Source organism: Lycorma delicatula, chromosome 1, assembly GCF_047948215.1.
Source record: "Lycorma delicatula isolate Av1 chromosome 1, ASM4794821v1, whole genome shotgun sequence".
NCBI classification, from domain to species: domain Eukaryota; kingdom Metazoa; phylum Arthropoda; class Insecta; order Hemiptera; family Fulgoridae; genus Lycorma; species Lycorma delicatula.
In genome coordinates, this window is record NC_134455.1 from 87,041,299 (window position 1) to 87,065,540 (window position 24,242).

Genomic DNA, 24,242 nt, shown 5'->3' on the forward strand with positions numbered 1-24,242 from the left:
ATAAATGCAAGGTAATACAAGGGTTATTTTTTTCAAGGTCTGATCGGTCGTGAAATAAACACCCGTGCAAAAATAGGATGAACCTTTACGCATATGTGTTGCGCAGCATCTCTAGTATGGCCTTCAATCACGCCGCGTCACTTCATTTAGTTCTGAGCATGCAGCTAGCACGTAAACATGTCTGTAACAATAGCATCTCCCGCCAAGTGTGAAGTGCGTGCGGTAATTCGATTTCTTCAGGCTGAGGGGTGTAATGCGGCTGAAATTCATCGATGAATAAGTAATGTGTATGGTGAAACTTCAATGAGTGAACGCAAAGTGCGACAATGGTGCAGGAACTTTAAAGCAAGATGTACAGATGTTCATGATGCAGGCGGTCAGGGAAAGAAGCAAGTGTCAACCGATGATATCTTTGAGCGAGTGGATGAGGCAATTCGAGAAAATCATCGGTTCATAATTTCTGTATTGAGCGATTCGTTTCCTGAAATTTCAAGGTCAGCTCTCTACACCATTGTGAGTGAGAGACTTCAGTACCGCAAACTGTGTGCGAGATGGGTTCCCAAGATGCTGTCTGACCTTCACAAAACAATGAGAATGGACGCCTCCCTAACGTTTCTCCAGCGCTACCACAATGAAGGAGATATTTTTTTGAACAAAATTGTCACAGGGGACGAGACATGGGTCCATTTTGAAACTGAAGAAACAAAGAACAATCCAAACAGTGGATGCATTCTCATTCTCCCAGTAAACCAAACAAGTTCAAGCAAACCTTCTCCAACAGAAAGTGTATGGCTACTGTGTTCTGGGACCAGAATGGAGTTTTCTTGGTGGAATTCATGGAACATAGCAGCCTCATACTGCGTGACTCTTCAACATCTACGAAGGGCAATTCAGAATAAGCAGAGAGGAATGTTGTCATCAGGCATTGTCTTTCTCCATGACAATGCTCGGCCGCACACTGCAGCTGTAACAAAGAAGCTTCTGCAGCATTTTTATTGGGAAGTGTTTGATCACCCACCATACAGCCCGGACTTGGCTCCACCCGATTTTCTCCTCTTTGCTAACATGAAACGCTGGCTAGGAGGACAAGACAGAGCTGCAGACACAGACATTGAGCTGCAGACCAGCGTAGAAACATGGCCGAAAACACAGGCGGCTCCGTTCTATGATGAGAGTATTGGAAAGTTGGTACCACGTTACGACAAATGTCTAAATCAGAGTGGCAACTATGTAGAGAAGCAGTGTAACTATGTAAGTACTTGTTACAAATAAAAAATCTTTTATTTTCACTGTGGTTTTAATTTCGTGACCGATTGGACCTTGAAAAAAAATAACCCTCGTAAATCATAAAATACAATATTTTCCCATCTTAAACATTAATACAACTAATATATACATGTATACAGTAACATGAAAATGAACGTAGCAAATTTTTTGTTAATTTCCAAGTTGTGGCTACACTGCTTGACCACACCCATTCTTTAAGTTTATGTAATGTGACATTACTGTTCTTTGGTTATTTATCAATATTCATGTTATAAACAGTGTTTTGTGAAAGTTTACTTCATTTTTCTTTTATTACAAAATCATATTTTCATATTTTCTGTCCAGACGGTTTTGAATATATAATAATGGACATAATTCCAAGAAAGCATTCAAAAATTGTTTCTCTTTTTGAGCATACCAGTATGACACAACAACAAACAGCTACTGAGAGTGGTGTATGACTAGGGATAGTGAATGCTATTTTAAAACAATTTAAAGTTACCGATTCCTTTTCACCTCAAAGGAAAGACAAATGTCTTTCCTTTGAAAAAACAATCTTAACACAGGAAAATAAAAACAATCTAACACAGGAAAATAAAAACAATCTAACACAGGATTGGTTAGTAGTGATAAAACGTACACTTGATTTAAAATTATCTGCTCTGATCTTAATCAAGAATTAGAAGCCAATAGAACAGATTTACATATGACAACTGTTATACGCTGACTTCTTGCAGCTGGATGGAAAGTCGTTGACCAGCTAAAATTCAGCTTTTAAACCAGCAATATGCAAAAAAGAGGCTCTTGTGGGCCAAAGCACATGCTAACTGGACCAAAGTCTGGATAAATTTTGTTTTCCAACAATTCTCATTTTTACGTTCAGGGGTAAAGGGTTCCTTCCATATAGAAAAGTATCAGATGAAAATACATCACCAGCTCATATCCAATCAGTAAAACTCCCCAGAAAAAGTTTTTGGGTCCGTTTCACATTTGAAGGCCCTTGTTCATTACTTCCAGCGTATGGTACATTGAAAAGTAATGAATATATCAAATATTAAGATTCTGAAGGAAAGGATTGTGACAACTTCAAAACAAATTCCTAAAGGCAACACAAAGAGTGTTCCAACAAGATTTGGCAGTATGCCGTGCTGCTAAAAAAACGGAAAAAGTTTTTGAAAAACAAAACATTAAAGGCTCCTGTAGTCAGCCAACTCTCCAGACTTAAAGCAAATTGAAAATATTTGGACAATATTCAAATATTTGAATATGACTTTATTTTGAAATGACTTTCAAAAATGGATTATACCATAAAAATTGACCTCATTAATAATACTATTCAATAATATCATCAATAATACTGTTCTGGTTTCATGTTGAAGAAATAAAAAAAGGTTTAGAACACTTACTGAATGGATGCCAAATCATGTACGACATGTGGCTATTAAATAACAAGATTAATATGCTGTAAAATATTTTATTTAAAATTTATACATATTTAGTTATCATCCCCTTCAACATACACACCCTTCCTCTATTCCTACACTGCTCAATGTGAATTTTCCATTGTTCGAAACAGTGCTGAAAGTAGTCTTCTGAGGTCTTTCATGATGCATGCCGCTTTTTCTTTCACAGCTTCAACGGTCTGAAATCTTGTTCCTATTAATAAAGATTTGACCTTAGGGAACAGATAAAAGTCACATGGTGCCAGGTCAGGTGAATGGTCTGACACTGGGATGTTATACTTGGCTAGAAATATCTTGACAGACAATGCAATGTGAGTCACACTGCATTTTATTGTCCTGATGAAGAACCCATGACTTGTTCTTCCACAATCTGGGTAGTTTTATTCTTATTTTTTCACAGAGTTGAGCAAGGACCTCAAGATAGTAACGTTGATTAATAGTTTGACCTTCAGGAACCCAAAGAAGGTACACAATCCCATGAATATCGAAAAAAGAGTCATCACTTTGAATTTTGATTTGCTCATGCCTTCCAATGCATTACTGATGCTTAGTTTCTGGGTCATAAGTGTAAAACCAAGATTTGTCACAGGTTATCCATTCTTTCCAAGAAGTTTGGATCATTTTCATTGGTATTCAAGTGTCAGGACAGACATTTTCACGAGCTTCTTTTTGTTCAATTATGAGAATTTTAGGCACCATTTTCACACACACTTTTTACATGTTAAAATTGTTATGGAAAATTTTTCTTATGCATTCTTTGTCAATTCCTACAGTTTCACAAATTGCAGAAATAGTTAATGATCAGATCAGATCAGATCAGATTACCAGTTTTTTCAATATTTTTTTCCATTTTTCACGTGGAAGGGCAACCCAGGTGAACATCACCTTCAACATCTTCTTAGCCATCTTGGAAATGCTTAAACCACTCAAAAACTAACACAATGACAAACATTTATTGCCATATACTTCTTTTAATAAAAGATAAGTTTCAGTAGCGGTTTTTCCAAGTTTCATATGAAATTTCACAATTCTTTGCTCTAATAAAACACTTATCATTTTTTTGGCAAAACAAAACGTATGTTATCCAATTCAAACAAAGGCCATGGCCAGACTAATAAGTCTACAGAAACTGGAGTGGCAACAATCGAAAGAGAAGGCTTCACGCTATATAGCTGTCTGTCGTATAAATTTGGCGCATACGAAGTTCTTCTGTAGCAGCATAAGTCTCATTATTTAACAGCCACACCTCGTACATGAAGTGATTAAGAATAAAGGAGGACAAATTAATTACTAGATATTCACAAGTTGTACACATGATTGTTCTTTTCTACAAAAAGATACTTAAATAACATCTGTGTTCAGATTAATTTGCACGCTACTATTGTATTTTATCACTTCAGTAATATAGAAAAATACTAATTAAAACAAAAAATACAAAAATCAATGACAATAATTACAGTTAACTTGCTATAAACAATGACAATCAAGTTTATTTTAAATTTTAAAAAATGGATTTTTAAGGAAATTTTAAGACTAGAATAGCCACAGAATACTATCTGCCTAAAATAATAATAGAGCTTTAATTTATGTATGAGGGTCATTCAATAATTATATACACAAACTGCTCTGTAGCTAAAATGGATTATTTAATCAATGTCTCATTTTTGTTCACTTTTCAACATAATCTCCCGCAACATTAATACACTTGTCCCATCTCTGAATCAGCTTATTTATGCCTGCTGTAAAATAATCTTTGTCTTGATGTCACAGTCAATTTAGCAAATTTTCTTTAATGTCATCATTCCCATTATATTTCTTACCACGTAGCACCTCCTTGAGTGGACCAAACAAGTAGAAATCCAATGGGGCTAAGAGATATGTAGTACTTCCTGAAGCAATTTTCCGATGGTTTCTTGAGTTACCTGAGCTGTGTGAGGCCAGGCATTATCGTAAAGCAGAATGATGCCTTTGTACTGAGATCCATGGCTGGCTGCACTTAGTTGATGCAGTCACAGTAGCATGAGCTGTTCATTGTTTGCTAATCTTCTAGAAAACTGACAAAAGGCTGGTTTTTGCATCTCAAAAGATAGTCAACATGATTTTTTCTGCTGATAGTCAGGTTTGGAATTTTCTCTTTACAACTAAACTCATGCGCTTACACTCCATACTCTGTCTGATTCCAGTTCGTAACGGTGAATCTATGTGTATCATCACAGCATAACCTTCCTGCACAGACTGTTGTTTTAGTTCCATGCACATGAAGTATTATCTCCTTACGTGATCTGTCAACTCTCTTACAATCCATCTTGCACTTGTTTTACAATACTTGAGCTTGTGGGTGGTAATATTATGAACTGTACCAACACTTACTTGTAATTTTTCAGTTGTAATCTCAACTGTAATCCATTGGTCTTCTTGGACAAGATAGTATGCAAGTTGTAAGCATTGCAATTAAAACTTAAACTGGACGTCCAGAACAGTGCTCATCAGTCATTGAAGTTAAACCAAATCTAAATTTTCTACCTATTTGTAAAGACATCTGCGGTTCATATAACTTAGTCCACATTTTTTGGTTATATAAGAGTAAATACTAACAGGTTTATCACCTTTGGAAAAGAAAAAATGGATCACTGCATACTGTTCAACTAATTTGCAAACATCATTATAAAATGAGATTTTAAGGTAATAAACAAAACAATTTTACTCAAGCGGCTCATCAAAAGTCAATATCATTTTATAATTTAAGAAATACATTTTTAATTTAGTAAGTATTAGCCACAATTTTATTGTAATAGTGCACATATAAAATTGATTACATCATTCCTGACATTTTAACTGGGCTTTACAAATTATAACAGTTTACAGAACATTGGACAACAAAATTTTGTTTTTTTTATTTCTTACAAGAATGTTAATAGCTGAATCTTATAGTATTTTTGATGTTGATTTCAAATATGTAAGTGGTTTCTTTCAATCAGGCATAGTTTTTGTAATTACCATTTTTTGTCGCAAGAAAAAAGCATGCAAAAATATGCAAAAGCATATGCAGCAACCTCACAGTCATTCAAATTGTCTTCAAATTCAATATCATTCATTAGTTTTCTTATTTGCAATCCAATAAATATATCTTCCTTCATATTAACATCATTTACACTAGGAACTTTTTTTTAGGAAGTGAAATCCAGTCCCATCTGATTCATTGATTTACCAAAATTTTTCATTAAATCTACCTTTACTGGCAGAAGGTAAACTTTTTCAGGATTTAATAGTACTGGACTCAAAACATTCTTCTCTCCTACAATTATGTTTCTCTTTTTGGCCACTCTTTTTAACATAATTATTCTTCCTAACATAATGCTCTGTCTCTGTTGTCCCACACAGAAGAAGCAACAAAATTTAGTATACCCCAGTTATAAACCAAGTAACAGTGCTACCACTTTCAGGTCTCCATATATATGCTACAAATGTTTCTCATACTTAATCATATCCAACACAAGTTTCATATTTTCATAACACTCCTTCAAATGAGCTGCATGAGCATTAGGGATTGATGGGATATTATTTCCAACATGAAGAAAGACTGCTTTCAAACTACAACTTCTGCTTTATTCTTGGATAGATTTAGATCACGAACAACTAGATTTAATTCCGACTGATTAATTAAGTGTGGCTCAGCATTTATACTTTCAAAAAAATCTGGATCTCTCCTTTATTCGTCATCCAATATATCTGCAGAACCTTCAACATCAACACCTTCATATTCGTCTAATTCCCATGTTTCTGGTGGTACTGGAATTGGAAACTTTGGACTATGAGGCACTGGTATCATAACAAAAGGAATATCAGATATTTAACAGTATGTCTAGTTTCAGCTGTTATCCATGATATTTTTGTTACACAAAAATAGCAGTCCATGAAGTGACCCTTTGGTTATCTCCAAACCACTGAAATTGCAAATATCCCATGACAAGATCCATTCAACCAACCAATCAACAATTACAAATGAATTGCAGCAAATATGAGGAGCCCAGGACTTGTCCTGAACACCCACTTTACATCTAAAATATAATTTGTATGTTTTTTTTCTAATCAGTGGTTATATTTCTCATCTGAAATTTGAATGTCACTTCCCAACAAATGTAGTAGAAACTATGGTTAATGCATCTGTGTGACGTTTTTATTATAAAGTTCACTGCAATACACTCACAAACAAGTATTACAAAATTTCAAACACTTCATACACACATTAATGTAGTATATACAAGGGTAAATCAAATATAAATGGAATTTTATTTTTTTTTTAATTTGTTTATTGAAAAATAAAGACAAATATAATTTATTTTTCTATTTGCCTGCTTTAGAAATACATTTTTCCCAGTGAGAAGGAAGGTTTTTTATTCCAGCATCGCAGAATGAAGCTGGTTGCATCAGGAGCCAATTGCATACAAATCCCTCCACACCCTTGTCACTTCAAATCATTGCCCCCTAAAGCTTCTTTAAAGTGGTCCAAACAAATGAAAATTGCAGGACGATAGGTCCAAGCTGTAGGGAAAATTATTAAGTTGAGTCCACTGCATTTCTTCTACTTATGAGACCGTTAGAGCTGCAATATGGGTTCTGGAATTGTCGTGGAGATGGATGGCCTCTCCAATTGATTGGTCTCGTCTTGTGCGGCAATATGCAGCCCTCATCTCGTTCAAGAACTTGCAGTTACTACTGCGAAATGCAGTAAATGCACAATCAATGCTGCTTACTAGCAGCATTTATGATGCATCTCTCATGCAAAAAATCAATGAGCAAAATGCCTTGTCAGTCAAAAATACAGTTGAAAAAACCTTGCCAGCTGACAGTCGAGTCTTGGCTTTCACTGGGGCTGCTTCCCCTTTCCTCCGCCAACCATACTGGCTTGTTTCAACTGGGGAGTGTAGTGGTGGACCCATGTTTCATCGAAAGGTGACGATCCGACTCAAAGATGCATTACCTTCTTTCACAAACCTTGCCTCTGATAGACCTCCAAACGTCTCAACTTCTGATCTGTGGTCAAAAGGTGTGGGATCCATCTGACACACACTTTACAGAATTGTAGGGCCACTTTTGATGATCGCTTGACAGCTCCCATAATTTATTCCGACCTACTCTGCAGTTTTGGATACTCTCACCTATAGTTCATCTTCAAGAATCTCTCGAACCGCGCGAATGTTTTCATCTGTAATGCTGGTCCAAGGACGGCGATCATTTTCCTGATTTTCCAGTATTCTCATCCTTCCTTAAAATCTTTATGCCAGTAAACACACAAGTTGTTGACAATGTTTGGTTCCTGAACTGTGCAGTAAATCTCCGGAACATTTCCATCGCTTGAACTCTTTCACAAGCAAGAAATTTTATAATTATTGTTGAGCAGTGGAGGAGTGCACCTGTTGCTCTGACATCGTGAGCGTTACTGACGAATTGGTTGGGTGTGGAATGGGCGGCTCTCCCCACTCCTAATCACCCCACTCAAGCATACTAGAAGCCCGGTCCCAGTCCTACCAATCATAGACGCTCAGGGACAAAAATCCTGTGTATATTTGATTTACCCATATACATAATTTAACATACATAACAGGGAAAAATAGTATCACAAATTGGGATAAAAAACTAGCAACACCAATAAATGTTACACATGAGAGTTCACACTTGACTGATGTAGCTGATATTTTTCTTGGTCAGCATGTTACATTTTTATTGTTTGCAGTGTTACATCCAGCACTAAGTCACTAAAATAAAATTCATATATGTTGCGCAATGTATGTGTAATAATACCATGTGACTAATGGGTAACATAGTTACATTTAGAAAAAATATGACATCAATCATAAGTGTATCATTTGTAACTGTTTTAATTACTGTGCAAATAACAATAATACTTTTTTTCACGGATATTTATTACCAAACAAAAATTAAAGTTTTTTTAACAACTTAACTGCTACAATAAATAAAATAAATAACATACTGTACTTGCATTTTTTATGCACATGAACTTGCGGGAAATAGGAAGGCAAATTATAAAAAAATCTGAGGCCAGTAAAGAAATTCTGACTTCATATTTGTAATTAGTGCCCAAAAATACATAAGATTCACCAAATATTGACTATGTGACAAAATCATTGTTGACCAGCGTAATAGGACCAATGTAATAGGCAATATTTGCCATCTAGACATTGAATATTCAATCTGAAAAAAATATTTAACAATACATCAACATTTTTAAATTTTAAATTATTTTTTAGCCAGGATTAAAGTTTTTCTCTCTCTCCCTGATAACTTACTATCCTGACTTTCTTAATTCACTAATGTGACTTTTCAGATTGTATGAACCCTAATTTACTAACTCTCCACACCACACTCATACTGTATAGTAAAAATAAAACTGTGCAACAGAATTTATAAAATTTAATTTATTATATTCAAATGAAAATACTAGAAACAGAAGTAATACTTACTAAAATGAATTTTTATTTTCAGGAGATGCTCAATATAGCCAGTATTTGTCTTTAACTCTGAACATATTTCAACATGTTCGAAAATACACACTTTAGCACCACATGACAACAGCAATAACAAATTTAGATAATTTATTCTTCAGTTAATCCAGGAAACAAAGGCTGTTCTTGTATATAGATCCTTTCATTGCTCCCCATAAGCAAAACTAAATAATAAAACAGTAAGTGTAAGATCTGGGGATCTCGATAGCCAAATATGCTTTGAAATGGGCCTATCCCTGAGAATTTTATGCAGAAAATTTAACAAAACACTGGTGGTGTGCACCATTGTACAATATTGTTGGAACTACAATATAGTAACTTCTTCCTCATTTAGCTGACTAATAAATGATTTCATTACAATAAGAGTTTACTGTGTTCTAGAAAAACTAAATGATTATCTGCTTATGAGATATAACACCCCAAATTTAGATATTTTCATCATGTAGTGCGATTGTTCTAAAATTTCATAAGGATTACTCACAGACCACACCCTACTGTTCTGGCAGTTGACATTATCTGATAAACAAAATCACGTTCCATCTAAAAGTTATATACAAAATGAGTAGTATAGAAACCGCATGTTCTGGATCACTAATACATTAAAGAACGAATAGTGCAATATATGAGGTCTCTTTTCACGAGATCGACTGCCACTTTTCAGTTAAATTCTCACCACGCAAGCGTCTATCTAGTGCAAAAAGCATACCAAAACGCGACTCTTGTTTTCTTCAATAATAGATCAAACATTGTCTTCAATAAATGATCCAGAACCCGAGGTTTTTTTCTTATGGAGAGCACCGCCACTTTCCAGTTAAATTCTCACCATGCAATCGTCTCTTTTCCCGTGCTAATTAGTCGAAAACCTCAGGTAAGATCGAGGGCCAATTTTAAATCCAAAATTTTTTTAAATAGGGCGTAACTCGAAAGCGGTGCTTCCTAGGCCATTTTTAACGTGATTTTCAAAGGCTTGACTGAAAAGGTACTTTCCAATTTTTAGAATCGATTGGTGGTAGTTTCATCCGCCCATGTCCACCTGTTCTTGAAATACGCCCTTTTCACAACATTTTTTGAAATTGATGATGAAATAAAATGAAAAAGTGTTCAGCTAAAGTTTTAATCACTTTTAAATTCATTTTTAAAAATCGGACATCATTACTTTCAGCGAAAGCGGGATCAACCCATTAAAAGATTGATCCAGAAGTTGAGTAACTTATTCAAATATAATAAAGATGATTTGATCCAGTATATGTGTAACTTATTCAATACATTAAAAAAGATTCTGTCAAATTTTAAAAAAGGGCGTAACTCGAAAACGGTGCATCCTAGCCCAATTCTAATGCAATTTTGAAAGGCTTAGCTAGAAGAATACTTTCCAACATCTGGCCAACTAGTGGCAGAATGATAGCCACTAGTTTCATCCGTCTAGGTTCAGCCATTCTCGAGATACAGCCTTTTCACAACATTTTTTTCAAATTTATGATGAAATAAAATGAAAATGTGTTTTTTACCACTCGCTTAACAGTTTTAATCTCTTTTAAATTCATTTTAAAATCGGACATCATTACTTTCAGCGAAAGCAAATAAAAAGAATTAAAATTTCTACTTATGAAGGTTGTTTAATTACTTTGCCGGTTAACGGTGAGTAAGCTACTACATTTTCATATATTAATAAACAATACGCGATTGATTGTATTTGGTTTAAAATTTTCTTCAACTTCAATATTAATTTTCAAATCAATAAGTAGACCACATTCTTAAGGTACTGAAACACAAGAAAAAATCAGAAACTGACAAACTCAGTGATCATGAGAGCCAGGAAATGTCACTGAATCTTGAGATGACATGGTTACCGAATAATTCTTGCACAGCTGTCATTGACTGCCTTGCAGTGTGCGACATCATACCATCCTGTTGAAACCAGGCTTCATGCTGGTGTCGGAAATTGTTCAATGAAGGTATAGCAAAAGATTGCAGCATGTGAACATACCAATTTGAAGTGACAGTTGTAGTCTGCTCCTCATTTTCAAAAAGTAAGGTTCGATGACCCCCATATGACAAAACTGTACACCTTACCAGTACCTTGATGCTGTGTAAAGGCAATTCATGAACTTCATTGGGGTTGTTGTCTGCCCAGTAACAATAGTTGTGCTTGTTCACATAACGTGTGATGTGGAAATGTGCATCATCTGAAATCCACAGCTTATCCAGAAATTTGTTGTCCTCGTTAATGTTTGCCATAATTTTTTGACAGATATCAAAGTGGAATTGATGATTGTTCTCTTTCAGTTCTTGCACGATCTGTAACTTGTAAGGATAAAATTTTCAACTTTAAGTCAAATGAAGAATTTGGCAAACACTCTCTTGCGACAACTCGAACACAGCTGCTTGTTTACAAATTGAACACCTGGGAACTGATGATTGTTCTCTTTCAGTTCTTGCACGATCTGTAACTTGTAAGGATAAAATTTTCAACTTTAAGTCAAATGAAGAATTTGGCAAACACTCTCTTGCGACAACTCGAACACAGCTGCTTGTTTACAAATTGAACACTTTGTGCTTGGTACAATTGAAAAGCGTACAGCCTCAATATTGTGTGGAGTACAAAGTCTTCTTTGTTGTCCTGTCAGTTTCTTTTTCACAGTCGATCCAGTCTCTTCAAAGTTTTTAATCCATATTTTTATCACATGTTTTGATGGAACTTCCTAAATTACAACGCCATCGAAACTTTCTCTGTGCATTTTCCAAACTATCATTGGTTTTATAAAACATTTTTATTGCAAAAGCACACTACTGACCATTCAATTTCCATAGTAATCAGCTATGAACAATGTAAACTGTTAGCTTCATTTTTCACAATATGAAAAAACTAGTTACATATTTGATTGATTGATTCTGTTTAAGTCCACACATATGTTTGGGTCAAAAGTTAAATTATACATAATAAAGTTCAGGAGTAGCAGGAGGCCTGAGGTATCTGAAAAATTTCTCAGCAACGTTTTTGAATATTATGCAACCCCTTGAATGCACCCTATGGCTGAGTCATCTTCCACCAAACCCAATAAAGTGGTTACAGCAATGTAGGTGACAATAGCATATCAAGATGGTACCAACCTGGCAGCTGAAACAATTCCAATATTTCTATCCTAACTAAGGAAAAAGGAAGTATGGAAGAAAAAAAGAGTAGGGAGAAAGGGAAGAAATAACAGAGGGTTATCTATTATTTGGATAATTTACTTCTTGATCCAGGACAAATTATATACATTACATTTTATTCTTAAACAAAAATTGCACTTACCTTAAATAAAATTGTAAAACGATCTTCAGTTAAACTTTTTTTTGAAACCCAGTGCTTAGGTCCAAGCCAATTATACAGTTCAAATAATGTAATTAGTACAGCTGTGTTAAAACAATGTAACTTTAATGACTTAGGAATCATAGTAGTTGAAACTACCTTCTCATACAAGGTAGTCAATAAAAAAATAATTGTTGTACTATTATCAAAAATCAAATCTTGAGTCACTAACCGCAATAATCCTAAAAAAACACATCTAAGACATTAATCAGAAGGTCCAGGTAACTACATTCTTTATTTCTAAGCTAAAAAGAATTACGATTATTAGATAAAAGGGACCATCCTCTGAAAAATAACATGAACAATAAACTTAACCCACTATTACAATACTGCTTAGCATCATTGTCAATTAGCTGATTTCTGTGAAAGCAGAAACTTCTAAGCAAAAGTGCTGATATTTTTACAATAGTAAAATATTTACAATATTTTTACAATCCTTTAACCATCTTTCTCTCAAAAAATTGTTTCTTCATCCTGGCTTTTTAATCCCTCCTAACATAAATTTGTTTACAGTCATCGTATAGTACAAAATATACTCAAGGTATAAAAAAAAGTGTTTTAAAGCTATTTAATATCTCTTAACTTTCTCACAGTAATAAATCATTAATAAAATAAAAGATAATACAGTTTTTTTCCTACAAGTGGTAAATATAACAACCTTTCATCAAGCAGCATGCATCCAACAGATAGGAGGGGTATGTGCCATACCTTTAACAGCATGCCTGGAGTATAGAAGAGACATTTGCTTGCACCCTCAAATCGGATGAATCAGTAGGCAACAGAAATTATGTGTATTAACTTTTTCACTAAGATAAAGTGTTAACTCATCACTGAACACAATGCAATCAAAAAAGTCACCATCTACAGGCTGCAACATTTTGATTGCGAAGTTGGTATGCACAGTGTAAACCAACACTGCAATCAGTACAAGCCTACCAACCAGTGTGTAGGCTTGTACTGCCTGTCTACAGGCATGTGTAAGAATTTCCTTAAAACATTCCACATTGTCATTACTGGCATAGCTAGTTCAAAATTGGCATTCCTAGCAGATTTTTTACAACTAAGCAGGAAAGACTCCCTAACATGTTTAATTTTCTTCAAACACCATTAGTTGTCCCATATTCTTCCATTTACACAGATATCTAGTTGTTTTCATCTGATTATGCCATTGACAAATGTTATCCTCACTTAGAGGATCACAATTAAACTTTCTACAAAATGTAAATTAACTGTAACTACAGATTCACAAACGGCAAACGGCAAAACAGAAGACTTAATGTTCAGGAGTCACCATCTTTTCTAATAGTGCTGTGAAGTGGAAAGATACAGAATCTGTCTGAGGACATGTGCGCAACTAAAACTGGTGATTTTGCTCTTTGATTCTAATTGAGATTACTGTACACCTCATCCAAGAGATATTATAACAAATTACAACCCTGATATTCTATTTTGTATACCCAGTATTTTGATTACACATACTATTTCAGAATTGAGAAGAGAAGTATTTGACTGTTAATCACATTTTTTGTATAATGTTTATAGCTACCATATAAAAATCATATCAGTTTTGTAACAGAAGTCATGTGGTTAATATACTTATTTTCACTGAATGTATTTTACTGTATGCTAAGTTTAAATAAAATTATTGGTGATAAGAGAAAATGGATTGTTCTCTTCTAGGAATAAAATTGACTAATGACTTTGTACTTTCAATTCTTAATCCTTTATAAACTTTCATAATAATAAATAATTTTTATTAATTTTATTCGTAACACTCTGATTTCAAAAACGTGTTTAAATATTTCAATTTAAAAACAAATTTGAGCTATTTGTACTAAAAAAAATGATATTGACAAACATTCTTTGCATCATTAAGCTTATTTCTGTTTTTCTCGGATGGCTTCCCTTCCTCTTAAGATGGTGAATTTGCTCAACTTTAAACTAAATAAATTTATGCCTCCATGGCATAACACCATGTCACAATTTCATCTTTCTGAGAAATAGCTCATCAAAGTTTGCTTACTCATTTCTTCCTTACTGGCTCTATTAATTTAATTAGTTTCTATATGATTTTTGGCATTTGTTTGACTATTATGGTCAGCTTTAACACACTAATACACTTTTATAATTTTATTTGTTTTTTATTAAAAAAGCGGACATGGTGTTTCATGCCTCTAAATTAATATCTCTTATTTTTCACAAATATTAACACCATCTCCTTAAACATTTTAAAAACAAATTGTTTGTAAAATTAACAAGACAAACTTAATTATTGTTTCATTTAATAATAAACATGAGTATAATAAATGTTACAATACAGAATAAATTTAAGGTAATCTTACATGATAATGTATACAAACTTATTATCAATATTAACAATTTAATGTAATTAAACTATAGTTAAGTTGAAAAACGATTTAAGAAAATTAAAATTATGAAAGTATAACAAAAAAATGAATACATAGACTGTTGTAAGTAGCAAAGAAATGAATATGCGTTAAATTTCATTATTTAAGAAAAGTTTATCACCTTTTTCATCGTAAGATTATAATGTCTTTTCTTCTAATTTAATGGTTTCTTTCAACCCAATGGTTAAGTAAAAATGTGCTTTGTCAATTTAGAATGATTAAAAAACTTTGTGCATCAGGAAAAACATTAGAAATTTCATTAATATAAGCTATTAATCCTCAGATCACTAAATGAGTCGTAGTCATTTAGACTATGTGAGACGCATTCAAGAAAAAAGGAAAAACACAAGAAAAACAGTAACATCTTCATCTGGGTAGTTGCTGGCACCACTATTGTGTTTTAAGTTTCTATAGAACATATGACATTCTGTTGGTAGAAATGGTAGTAGTTAAATAATATCATTGTATTTATTGGTAGAAATTGGTTTTTGAATGTTAGAAAAATTTTCTAAGGTCACTGGTAATTTAACATTGTTTATTCTAATATTTCTCTTAAAATTTATTTTTGTGAACTCGTTTTCAGTAAAAGAAGTCTTAAAATAGAGTGTACCAATGTCTTCTTGGCGAACTTGCAGATGGACACTCTGGGATAGTAACACTTGTTCTTTATTTTCATCAATTTTTTGGTGTATCAAAGGTGCATCTTTTGTACAAAGAGATTTAAGTCCTTGAAATCTTGAAGTTCCATGTTGTGTACTGTAACTTTAGTTGAACAACGTCGAACAAACTGTTGCTAGTCCCACGGAGTGACAATAGACAATGCTTTACTCTTTTTCCTTGTTCTTTCGATAACTGCATGAACAGTGTCCGCCTCCATATGACTGTGTCCTTTGAGTAAAAACTTTTGGTTGATGGTTTTAATTTTTGGATACTTGCTTAAAATAAAAAAAAGCACATCACAATTTGTACATTCTTATTCTGCCCGTAACAATTATCTGATCCTATAGTTAATTGTTGTGAGTTAGGAATGACATGGTCAGCCCACTTTAATATGCACGAAGTCATTTCATTGTCTCCTCTTTTGCCTTTTGACTCATCCCATATCATACAATGGGATGATCCATCAGATGAATCATATAATGAGAAATTCAATGTCCACATTTTTCTTTTATAAAAACTGACAGTGTTTGTTAAAATAGGTTTAGGAAGACACCAGTGAGAACCTTGTATTTTGGGTTACTTTTAGACAGTTGTGTCAGTACTCCTTAAATCATATCTGGTTTTAGATTCTTCTAAATGTGAATCATGATCTTTCTTAATTTGATCTTTTTCTTCGTTATTCAAATTATCCTTCAATTGAGCAATGAATGAACCACAAGTATCACATGTGTCAGTCTCAGGTGTTTTGAACGAAAGATTAAATTTGATATTAAATGCATGACGATAAGTGGATTCAGTTGCAATATGTTCAGACCTGATGTTATTTTCAGAACAGTACAGCAAGAACAACTGGTACATTTTCACAACTGTTAGTTCTGATCCTAACTATTGTTTTGCAGTCCTCTCTCTGGTGTATTGGCTCTCATAAGCCGGAAAAGAGGAAATGTGACTGATGACAATATCAATCACCTCTTCTGGAGTTTTGTTACTTGGGGTATGTTTACTTCTCAAATTTGGTTTGATTAACCCTCCTTGCTGTATTTTTTTCATAATGTTTACTACAACAGTGTTTGAAATTGATAGAGTATTCAAGAACATTACCTTGCACACCCTTATCTTCACATTATTTATTTTAAAATAGTAAATTAAAGAATTTTCCAATGGCCTACTACCATCATTTTTCCTAGAACGAGCAATAGGGATGCTTTCTATGCAAGAGCTCACAAACTGTCTTTTTAAGTCATTGCTTTTTTTCAGCATCTCAGTACAGATTAAAAATCTGTAATCGATCATTTTCTGAGATTTTTTAACTACATTGCATCCTACAAGAACATGCACCTTTCATAGTTCTTGCTTTTACATGCTTACCCTTTTTACTGATGTACTCTTTCCCTGCCGCATAATTTTGTTTTCGTTTAGTATACAACCATTCATCAGTATTTCTTACCCTTTTTCTGCCTTTCTTTTCAATAAGAGATTTGTTTTTAACACGCCTCTTAGGTTTAGCACAACTGTTTTCAACATCACAATCATTATCTTCATTATCTGATGTGGAACTTTGGCTACTTTCAGGTACATAAGCCTGCTATTTTTACATGGATTTGAATACTAGATCGTGGATACCGGTGTTCTTTGGTGGTTGGGTTTCAATTAACCATACATCTCAGGAATGGTCGAACTGAGAATGTACAAGACTACACTTCATTTACACTCATACATATCATCCTCATTCATCCTCTGAAGTATTATCTGAACGGTAGTTACCGGAGGCTAAACAGGAAAGAAAGAAGGTACATAATTCTTATCGGAATCAGTATCATCATTAAAATAATCATCATCATCGCTGCTTAAAAATAAATAATTTTGTAAAATTTGTATGGTTGATTGTTGGTTACTTATCAAACTATAACTAACCTCTGGTGAATGTGAAACATTTTCAATTTTCTCAGCTTGAGAATTTTGAAAAGAACTCATATTATTTTTACACTAAAATTGATGCTACAGTAAACACATATCAAACAGAAAAACACAACACAGTACACAACAAAAATAGTGATTGCAAGAGAACTAAATAGCCGCCATGTTTCCAAAAAAATCCACTAGCGTTAATTTGAGGCAAACAACACCATGTAGAGATAGTGTTATAAGTAGAGAAAATTTCTAGAGGCATAAAACACCAAGTCCACATGATGTTATATGCCTCTAAGGGGAAAAGTGTTACGTTGAACCTATCTATTTCCTTAGAGTTATTATTTAGCAGATAGTGTGTTATGCCTCTAAATAGAGCAACCATTATAGGTTAAGATGGTGTAATTTTTTATATAATATTCTTTTAAATTTGGTTATAAAACTATTTAATCTTAAAAGAATCCATTTACAGTGTTAAGTCCAAGGGTCTATATATTTACAATATATAGATTTTTTTACTTATCAAACTTAAGACAGTTTAGTATTAAAACATGTGAGCTGCAAAATTATTTTTGCCAATACTTTTCTGAATTGTCTATTTATTGAAATGTGAACATTTCTTTACCAAGCCTTGATTTTTATATTAATTTTAATTTTTCAAATTAATTTTAACTAAATGACAAAATTGTTATAAAATCTAAATTCTTTAAAAATATGTTTTATATTATTTTTTGTCATAATTTTTAACTAACTCAAGTCTAAATGGTAGGTGTAATTAATGAAGTATTCAATAAGTCACCAATTTACAGTTTTTTTTTCTTTTACCATTTAAGCCTCTGGAACCAACGTAAGATATTACTTTGAGAATGAATGAGGATGATATGAATGCATGTAAATGAAGTGCAGTCTTGTACAGTCACAGGTCGATCGTTCCTGAGACTTGTGGTTGGTTAATTGAAGCCCAACCACCAAAGAACACTGGTATCAGCGATCCTTTAAATCCAAGTAAAAGTAACAGCCTTTACTAGGATTTGAATCTTAGAACTCTCGACTTCAAAATCAGCTGATCAGCAATGATTAATTAACCACTAGACCAACCCAATGGGTTTACCCACTTACAGTTTGGCAGCCTTGCACTGCCAAAAAACAGACAATTTAATCCAGTGATATGGATTAAATTGTCTAATCTATGGATTAAATATATATGAGGTGCGACATTAAACTAATGAGACTGATGTGAAAAAAATATTGCTTACCGTTTTAGTCATGTTTAATGTTGTCTCCTTCAAAGTAGTTCCTCTCTGATTGCACACACTTATTCCAGAGCTTCTGCAATAGATGGTAACATTTCTGGAACCCATCTTCTGTAATATCCTCCAAGACTCTCATCACAGCTTTTTGGAAATCTTGTGTTGTCCCTTGACCGCCATTTTGACTCTTGGAAATAGAAAAAAGTCGCACGGAGCGATATCTGGTGAATAAGGTAGCTGTGGTAGTACTGAAGTTTGTTTTGAGGTTAAAAATTGCTGTACTGACAGAACAGTATGGGATGCCGCATTATCGTGATGCAGAATCCAATTATCAGCAATGTTGGCACGGACACGAAGAACTCGTTTACAAAGTCTTTCTAAAATTTCTTTGTAGAAATATTGGTTAACTGTTTGTCCAGGAAGCACCCACTCTTTATGAACAATTCCCTTGGAATCAAAGAAGCACACAAGCATGCATTTCACTTTTGACTTTGACTTTGACATGCAAGCTTTTTTTGGTTTGGGTGATCCCTTTGAGCACCATTGCGAACTTTGGCGTTTTGTCTCTGGATCGTATTGAAAAAACCAACCTTCATCACCAGTGCTAACACGGCTCAACAAATCTGATTGATTTCCGTTTGCTCTAACAGATCGGTTGCCACATTTTTCCGTGTTTCTCGCTGTTGTGTGAGATTTTTGGGGACCATTTTTGTCCAAATCTTTCTTATACCAAGATCTTCAGTTAATACTAGACGAACCGTTTATCGATTGATGTTGAGTTCTTCTGCAATCATTTTCACGAATAATCTTCGATCAGATTGTACGATTTCACGCACCCTGGTCAAATTGACATCTGTCCATGAGGTTGATGGTTGTCCACTGCGGTCTGAATCTTCAACATTCGTTCTGCCTTCACTAAAAATTTTATGCCACTGAAAAACTTGAGCTCTTGACATAACCTTCTCACCAAAAGCCTTCTGAAGCTTACCATAAGTTGTCGTCGCGTTTTCACCCAATTTAACGCAAAAAGAAATGGCATACCATTGCGCAATATTTTGCGGTTTCATTTCTGTGACGAAAGACACAAACACGTGTTCACTTATTACAGCACAACTCACGACTGATCAGTTGCATCCACGTGCCACTTGGACTAGAAGTAGCTTATAGACCAAGGTCAAAGATGGTGTGCCTACGCAAGCTGCAGGGTTGCCACATCTTGTAAAGAAAAATCAGTCTCATTACTTTATTGTCGCACCTCGTATAATAAATTGTATTGTGTACTTTTTATAGTACACAAGTGTTGTTTGCATTAACATCTACTCTACACATATTTATTTTTATAAAATTTCAAAAAACTTATATCTACGATAGTTATTTTTTAACAAAATTTAAAAAAATAATAAGTATATTAGCTTTTAATGCCAATAATGTACTGTTTATGGTACACAATACAATTTATTATACAGTTGTTACTTCAATTTTTTTTTCACTAGATGGTAGTTATGTAAGAAGCACTTCATTCAAAATAAAAATGTGAGCACCTACAGCAAACAAACCAATGCACCATGCTTCTTGATATGAATGATACAACAGCTAAGTCAGATACACATATATATTTTTTCATTAAATAGATTTCTTTCTCATAAATGAATATGTTGGACATTAGGGTTATTTAAACTAGAAAATACAAAGAAAAACTCAAAACAAAAGTAACAACATATTCACTTATTTCAATAGAAGCAATTTAATAGTTTTTGACATAAAACTACATATTACTTGATATGCTAAAATTTGTAGTATTTTCTATAGAAACATTAAAACCTGTATACAAATAAACATTTCATTATCACTCGATAAAGGTAATTATAAAAAAAATAAGTTAATCAAGGATATCAATTACCTTTATTCTGTAACAGCTGCCTTATCAGATATGAATTGCCATCAACCATGAAAGATAAAATAAAATGAATAAATGTAATTCGAACATTCTTGCTATCATAAGGACTTACTTGTGCAGCAAGATGTTCCACATTACTGTATTCAAGATTAATAGAATTTAATACATCTCTAGCTAACTGAGTACTTAAAGAAACAACACCTGAAACAACAACAATAATAATAATAAGTCAATCTATAATCAATTAATTAATCACCAATAGTACTAGCAAGAACACATGAATAAAAACTATGTTAACACTTATCTAGTGAATATTGCAATTAACTTCTCTTTAAATTAAAGAATTTACAAATCTTGACACCAAAAGACCTCATTACAGATAGACATATAATAAAAAGTATAAAGAATAATCTAGAAATATTAGAAATAAATAATAATAATAATAAACTTCAATATTTAGAAAAAAATTCTTCATCATTATCATATGGCCATATCATTATTATATGGTCATATTCAAATCATCATATCTACCTGTCCTCATTTCTATTCTCCCTATTACCAGCTGAACTTTTAAAATCTAGATAGCTCCGCTTTAATTTTAAATCATTATAATTTTAGTCTTTTTCTGTCCTCTCATTTTTGCACTTTCTACTAATCCTTCTAGCATTTTTTAATCAATCTTCTCTCACATGTCTTAGTCATTTAGCTTTCCTATTCTGAATTGTTCTAATTGCGCTACAATTCCCATTAACTTAACTTATCACTTTATCTGTCTAAATAATCTTCTCTGATTTCCATTATGCCTGCAATTCAAATGCTTTCAGTATTTCTTTTATTCTTTTTCTGGTGATTTTAGTTAACTTCTTTAAAAGGAAGAAAAATTCACTAAGCGTTTTAAAATTTTAGATTCACTACTTTAAAATTTTAAATTAAAATTCACAAAATTTTGGATAAATTGAAATAAATTCAGTAATTTTAAATAAATTAAAAATTCAAATAATCTGAATTTCTGAACAATGTGTAACCCAAGTTGCTGGAGTTCCAAAGTGAACCTTCTGAGAATTTATTTCATTTTAAGTCTCACCCACTTTAAATAATAAGTCCACACACGCATATGCTGCATACACACATGCTCACGCACACACACTTCAGCCTTTTTTTTTTTGACCTTTAAATAAGATATAATTTTTCAAACCTCTCTTTCAATTTTATCAAGGATAAGGGCAAATTTAATTAACGTTTTCTGTGGTTTGGATAATCCTACATGATGTCCTGTCTAGTAGATTCTATCTGGTGTTCCTCTGGGTAACAGATTTTATTTAACATTGGGATAGTACCCACTATCAAACTTTCATTATATATTTCACAGAAATTTTTTTCATATTTAATTTGCTTTAATTCTTGAAGTCCTGAAAACTATTATAATTTATCCACAGCAATTATATCACAAATGAACCAAATAGTGAAGGAAGCCAATTGAAATTTTAAACAATTTAAAATAAAAAATTTTAATAACTGAGGTATGCAAGCACCACCTGTTTACATCTCGTATATAGAAAACAAATTCAAAGGAGATTTAACTTTAAAAGCAGGCCTCAGATAATATATAGTTAGTACTTCTACTAAAATGAAGGTCACTCATCTACCCACAAAAGTCATTGCATAATCAAATTTTCTATTAAATCATAAGTATCTTAAGAAAAGATACTGATAAATATAATAATACCAAAATAAAATTTAGTCTTTTTCCTAAGTTTCACTTGTGGAAATCATACAGCAATCTCTAACAGAACATATTTAGTCAGCTTACTTAACACTTTAAATATCAACTTAAAACATTGCTAGCCTACATGAAAGGTGACATCATAAAATATGACACATTCTGTTTAATTCAAATGCACATGCACACTCTGCTTGTGGACTTGATGATCATTTATTTTTTTGGTAAGCTATTTTAGTGCATTTTGTATAATTTTCTTATTTTATATTTTTAATAACACCATAAACATCTGTTTAGGAAGATGTGAAACAATGCAGGCATTGTTATAATAAAAAAATTATTGTTTCTGTAATATTTTCTTCTAGGAATTTTCTTTAAAATGATATAGTAAGATTTTGGTTTTTTAGTCTTCCCCAATATGACTTTTTATTTTTTTAAAAACTACAAAACCAAAATATATATACATAAAAAAAACAGCACTTTTTCATCATCATAGATATGTATGATTTATAACAATGCCTATCTAAAAGATAAAAAAATAAAACAACTGTATATTATAGTACAACAGAAAAAAAAACAATTCACAAAGAAAAAATATAAAATAAGTTTTCTATCTACAACAAAAATAAAAAACAATCAAATGTGAATTAGTGACAAAAATATTACACTATAAATATAGTTTTTGGCACATGAAAGCTTTATTGTGTTCCAGATGTAACTTTTTATGCTGAATTCAAGAATGCAGTCAAAAATTTTCCATCAACCATAGTTTTATGTATAACATTTTTTTAAGTATTGCATTTGCAAAATTCTATGTATTTTTTTTTTAGGGATAACTTATGAAAATAAAAGAATATTTTAAATGATTTCTTATTGAAGGTAGGCTACAAGCATAACATTATAAAGGCAAAAGATGTATGTGCATGATGATTTATTTACTGTAGGTTCTGCTATGTCAGTACAGAGCAGTCTGCTGAGTCATGCAATTAATACATCAATATTGTTTAAAGTTTGCTGTGTTTGTACGTACAGTGATTTCATTCTGTTTTGTGATTTACAGTTAGCGTCATGTGTGTTCTATTAGTGAATAAGCCAATGAAGAACATAAACGATGTGGATAACTTCTATTATTAATATGGGGATTTGATATTTAAAGAACAATGTAGTTTGACTCCACTAGCTAAAACATTTTTGAACTATTATAGTTGATTGACAAGAACTGGGCCTCTCAAATCTGCTGTTTGACCTGTGAGAAACACCTAACAGACTGGGCAAGGCTAATTATCACATGAGTTTTGCCATATTGATGGTGTGGCATGAATCACAAAACCATTAGTCAAAATGTTATTTTTGGATTACAAAGATAAAAAACAATACGTAGTAAATCCAAATACAGTGCAGAAACTGAATTTACAGTCCACTATAAGGTCTGTATAAGGTCTATAAGGTATCACTATAAGGCCAGAGGACTTATCTACACTGCATGCTCCAACACACTTAACTTCAGAAGATGAATCAGAATATGAGGTAGCCTTGTAAAGCAACATGAGAAGCAAAATGATCCTATTTTTTAAGCAGAATTCTCTTCCTGTGAATTTCATCTGATAACTCAAGGTGAATTTAACTCCCTAGTTCAGGATTCAAACTTCAAGTACGCTGAATTGTACAGTCCCCTAGATGCATGTAAATTCTTAAATTTCTTTCAAAGTACCTATGTACCACAAAAAGTAACAGGTGGTGAAGAAAATGTATTTACATATTTTAATTCAGCATGAAAAGTCCTATAAGAAGATC

General features: G+C 32.9%; 1 protein-coding gene across 3 annotated transcripts in view; it reads right to left on the minus strand.

Annotated features, from left to right (window-relative positions):
* Positions 1-24,242, minus strand: part of LOC142319837 (nucleolar pre-ribosomal-associated protein 1) — a 246,924-nt gene that overhangs the window by 177,822 nt on the left and 44,860 nt on the right. For all 3 annotated transcript variants that reach the window (XM_075357521.1, XM_075357512.1, XM_075357518.1), the window contains exons 5-6: positions 20,732-20,929; positions 12,549-12,787 (exon numbers count right to left, since the gene is read on the minus strand). In XM_075357521.1, the coding sequence (XP_075213636.1) occupies positions 12,549-12,787; positions 20,732-20,929 (437 nt within the window). The remainder of the gene's footprint in view (positions 1-12,548; positions 12,788-20,731; positions 20,930-24,242) is intronic.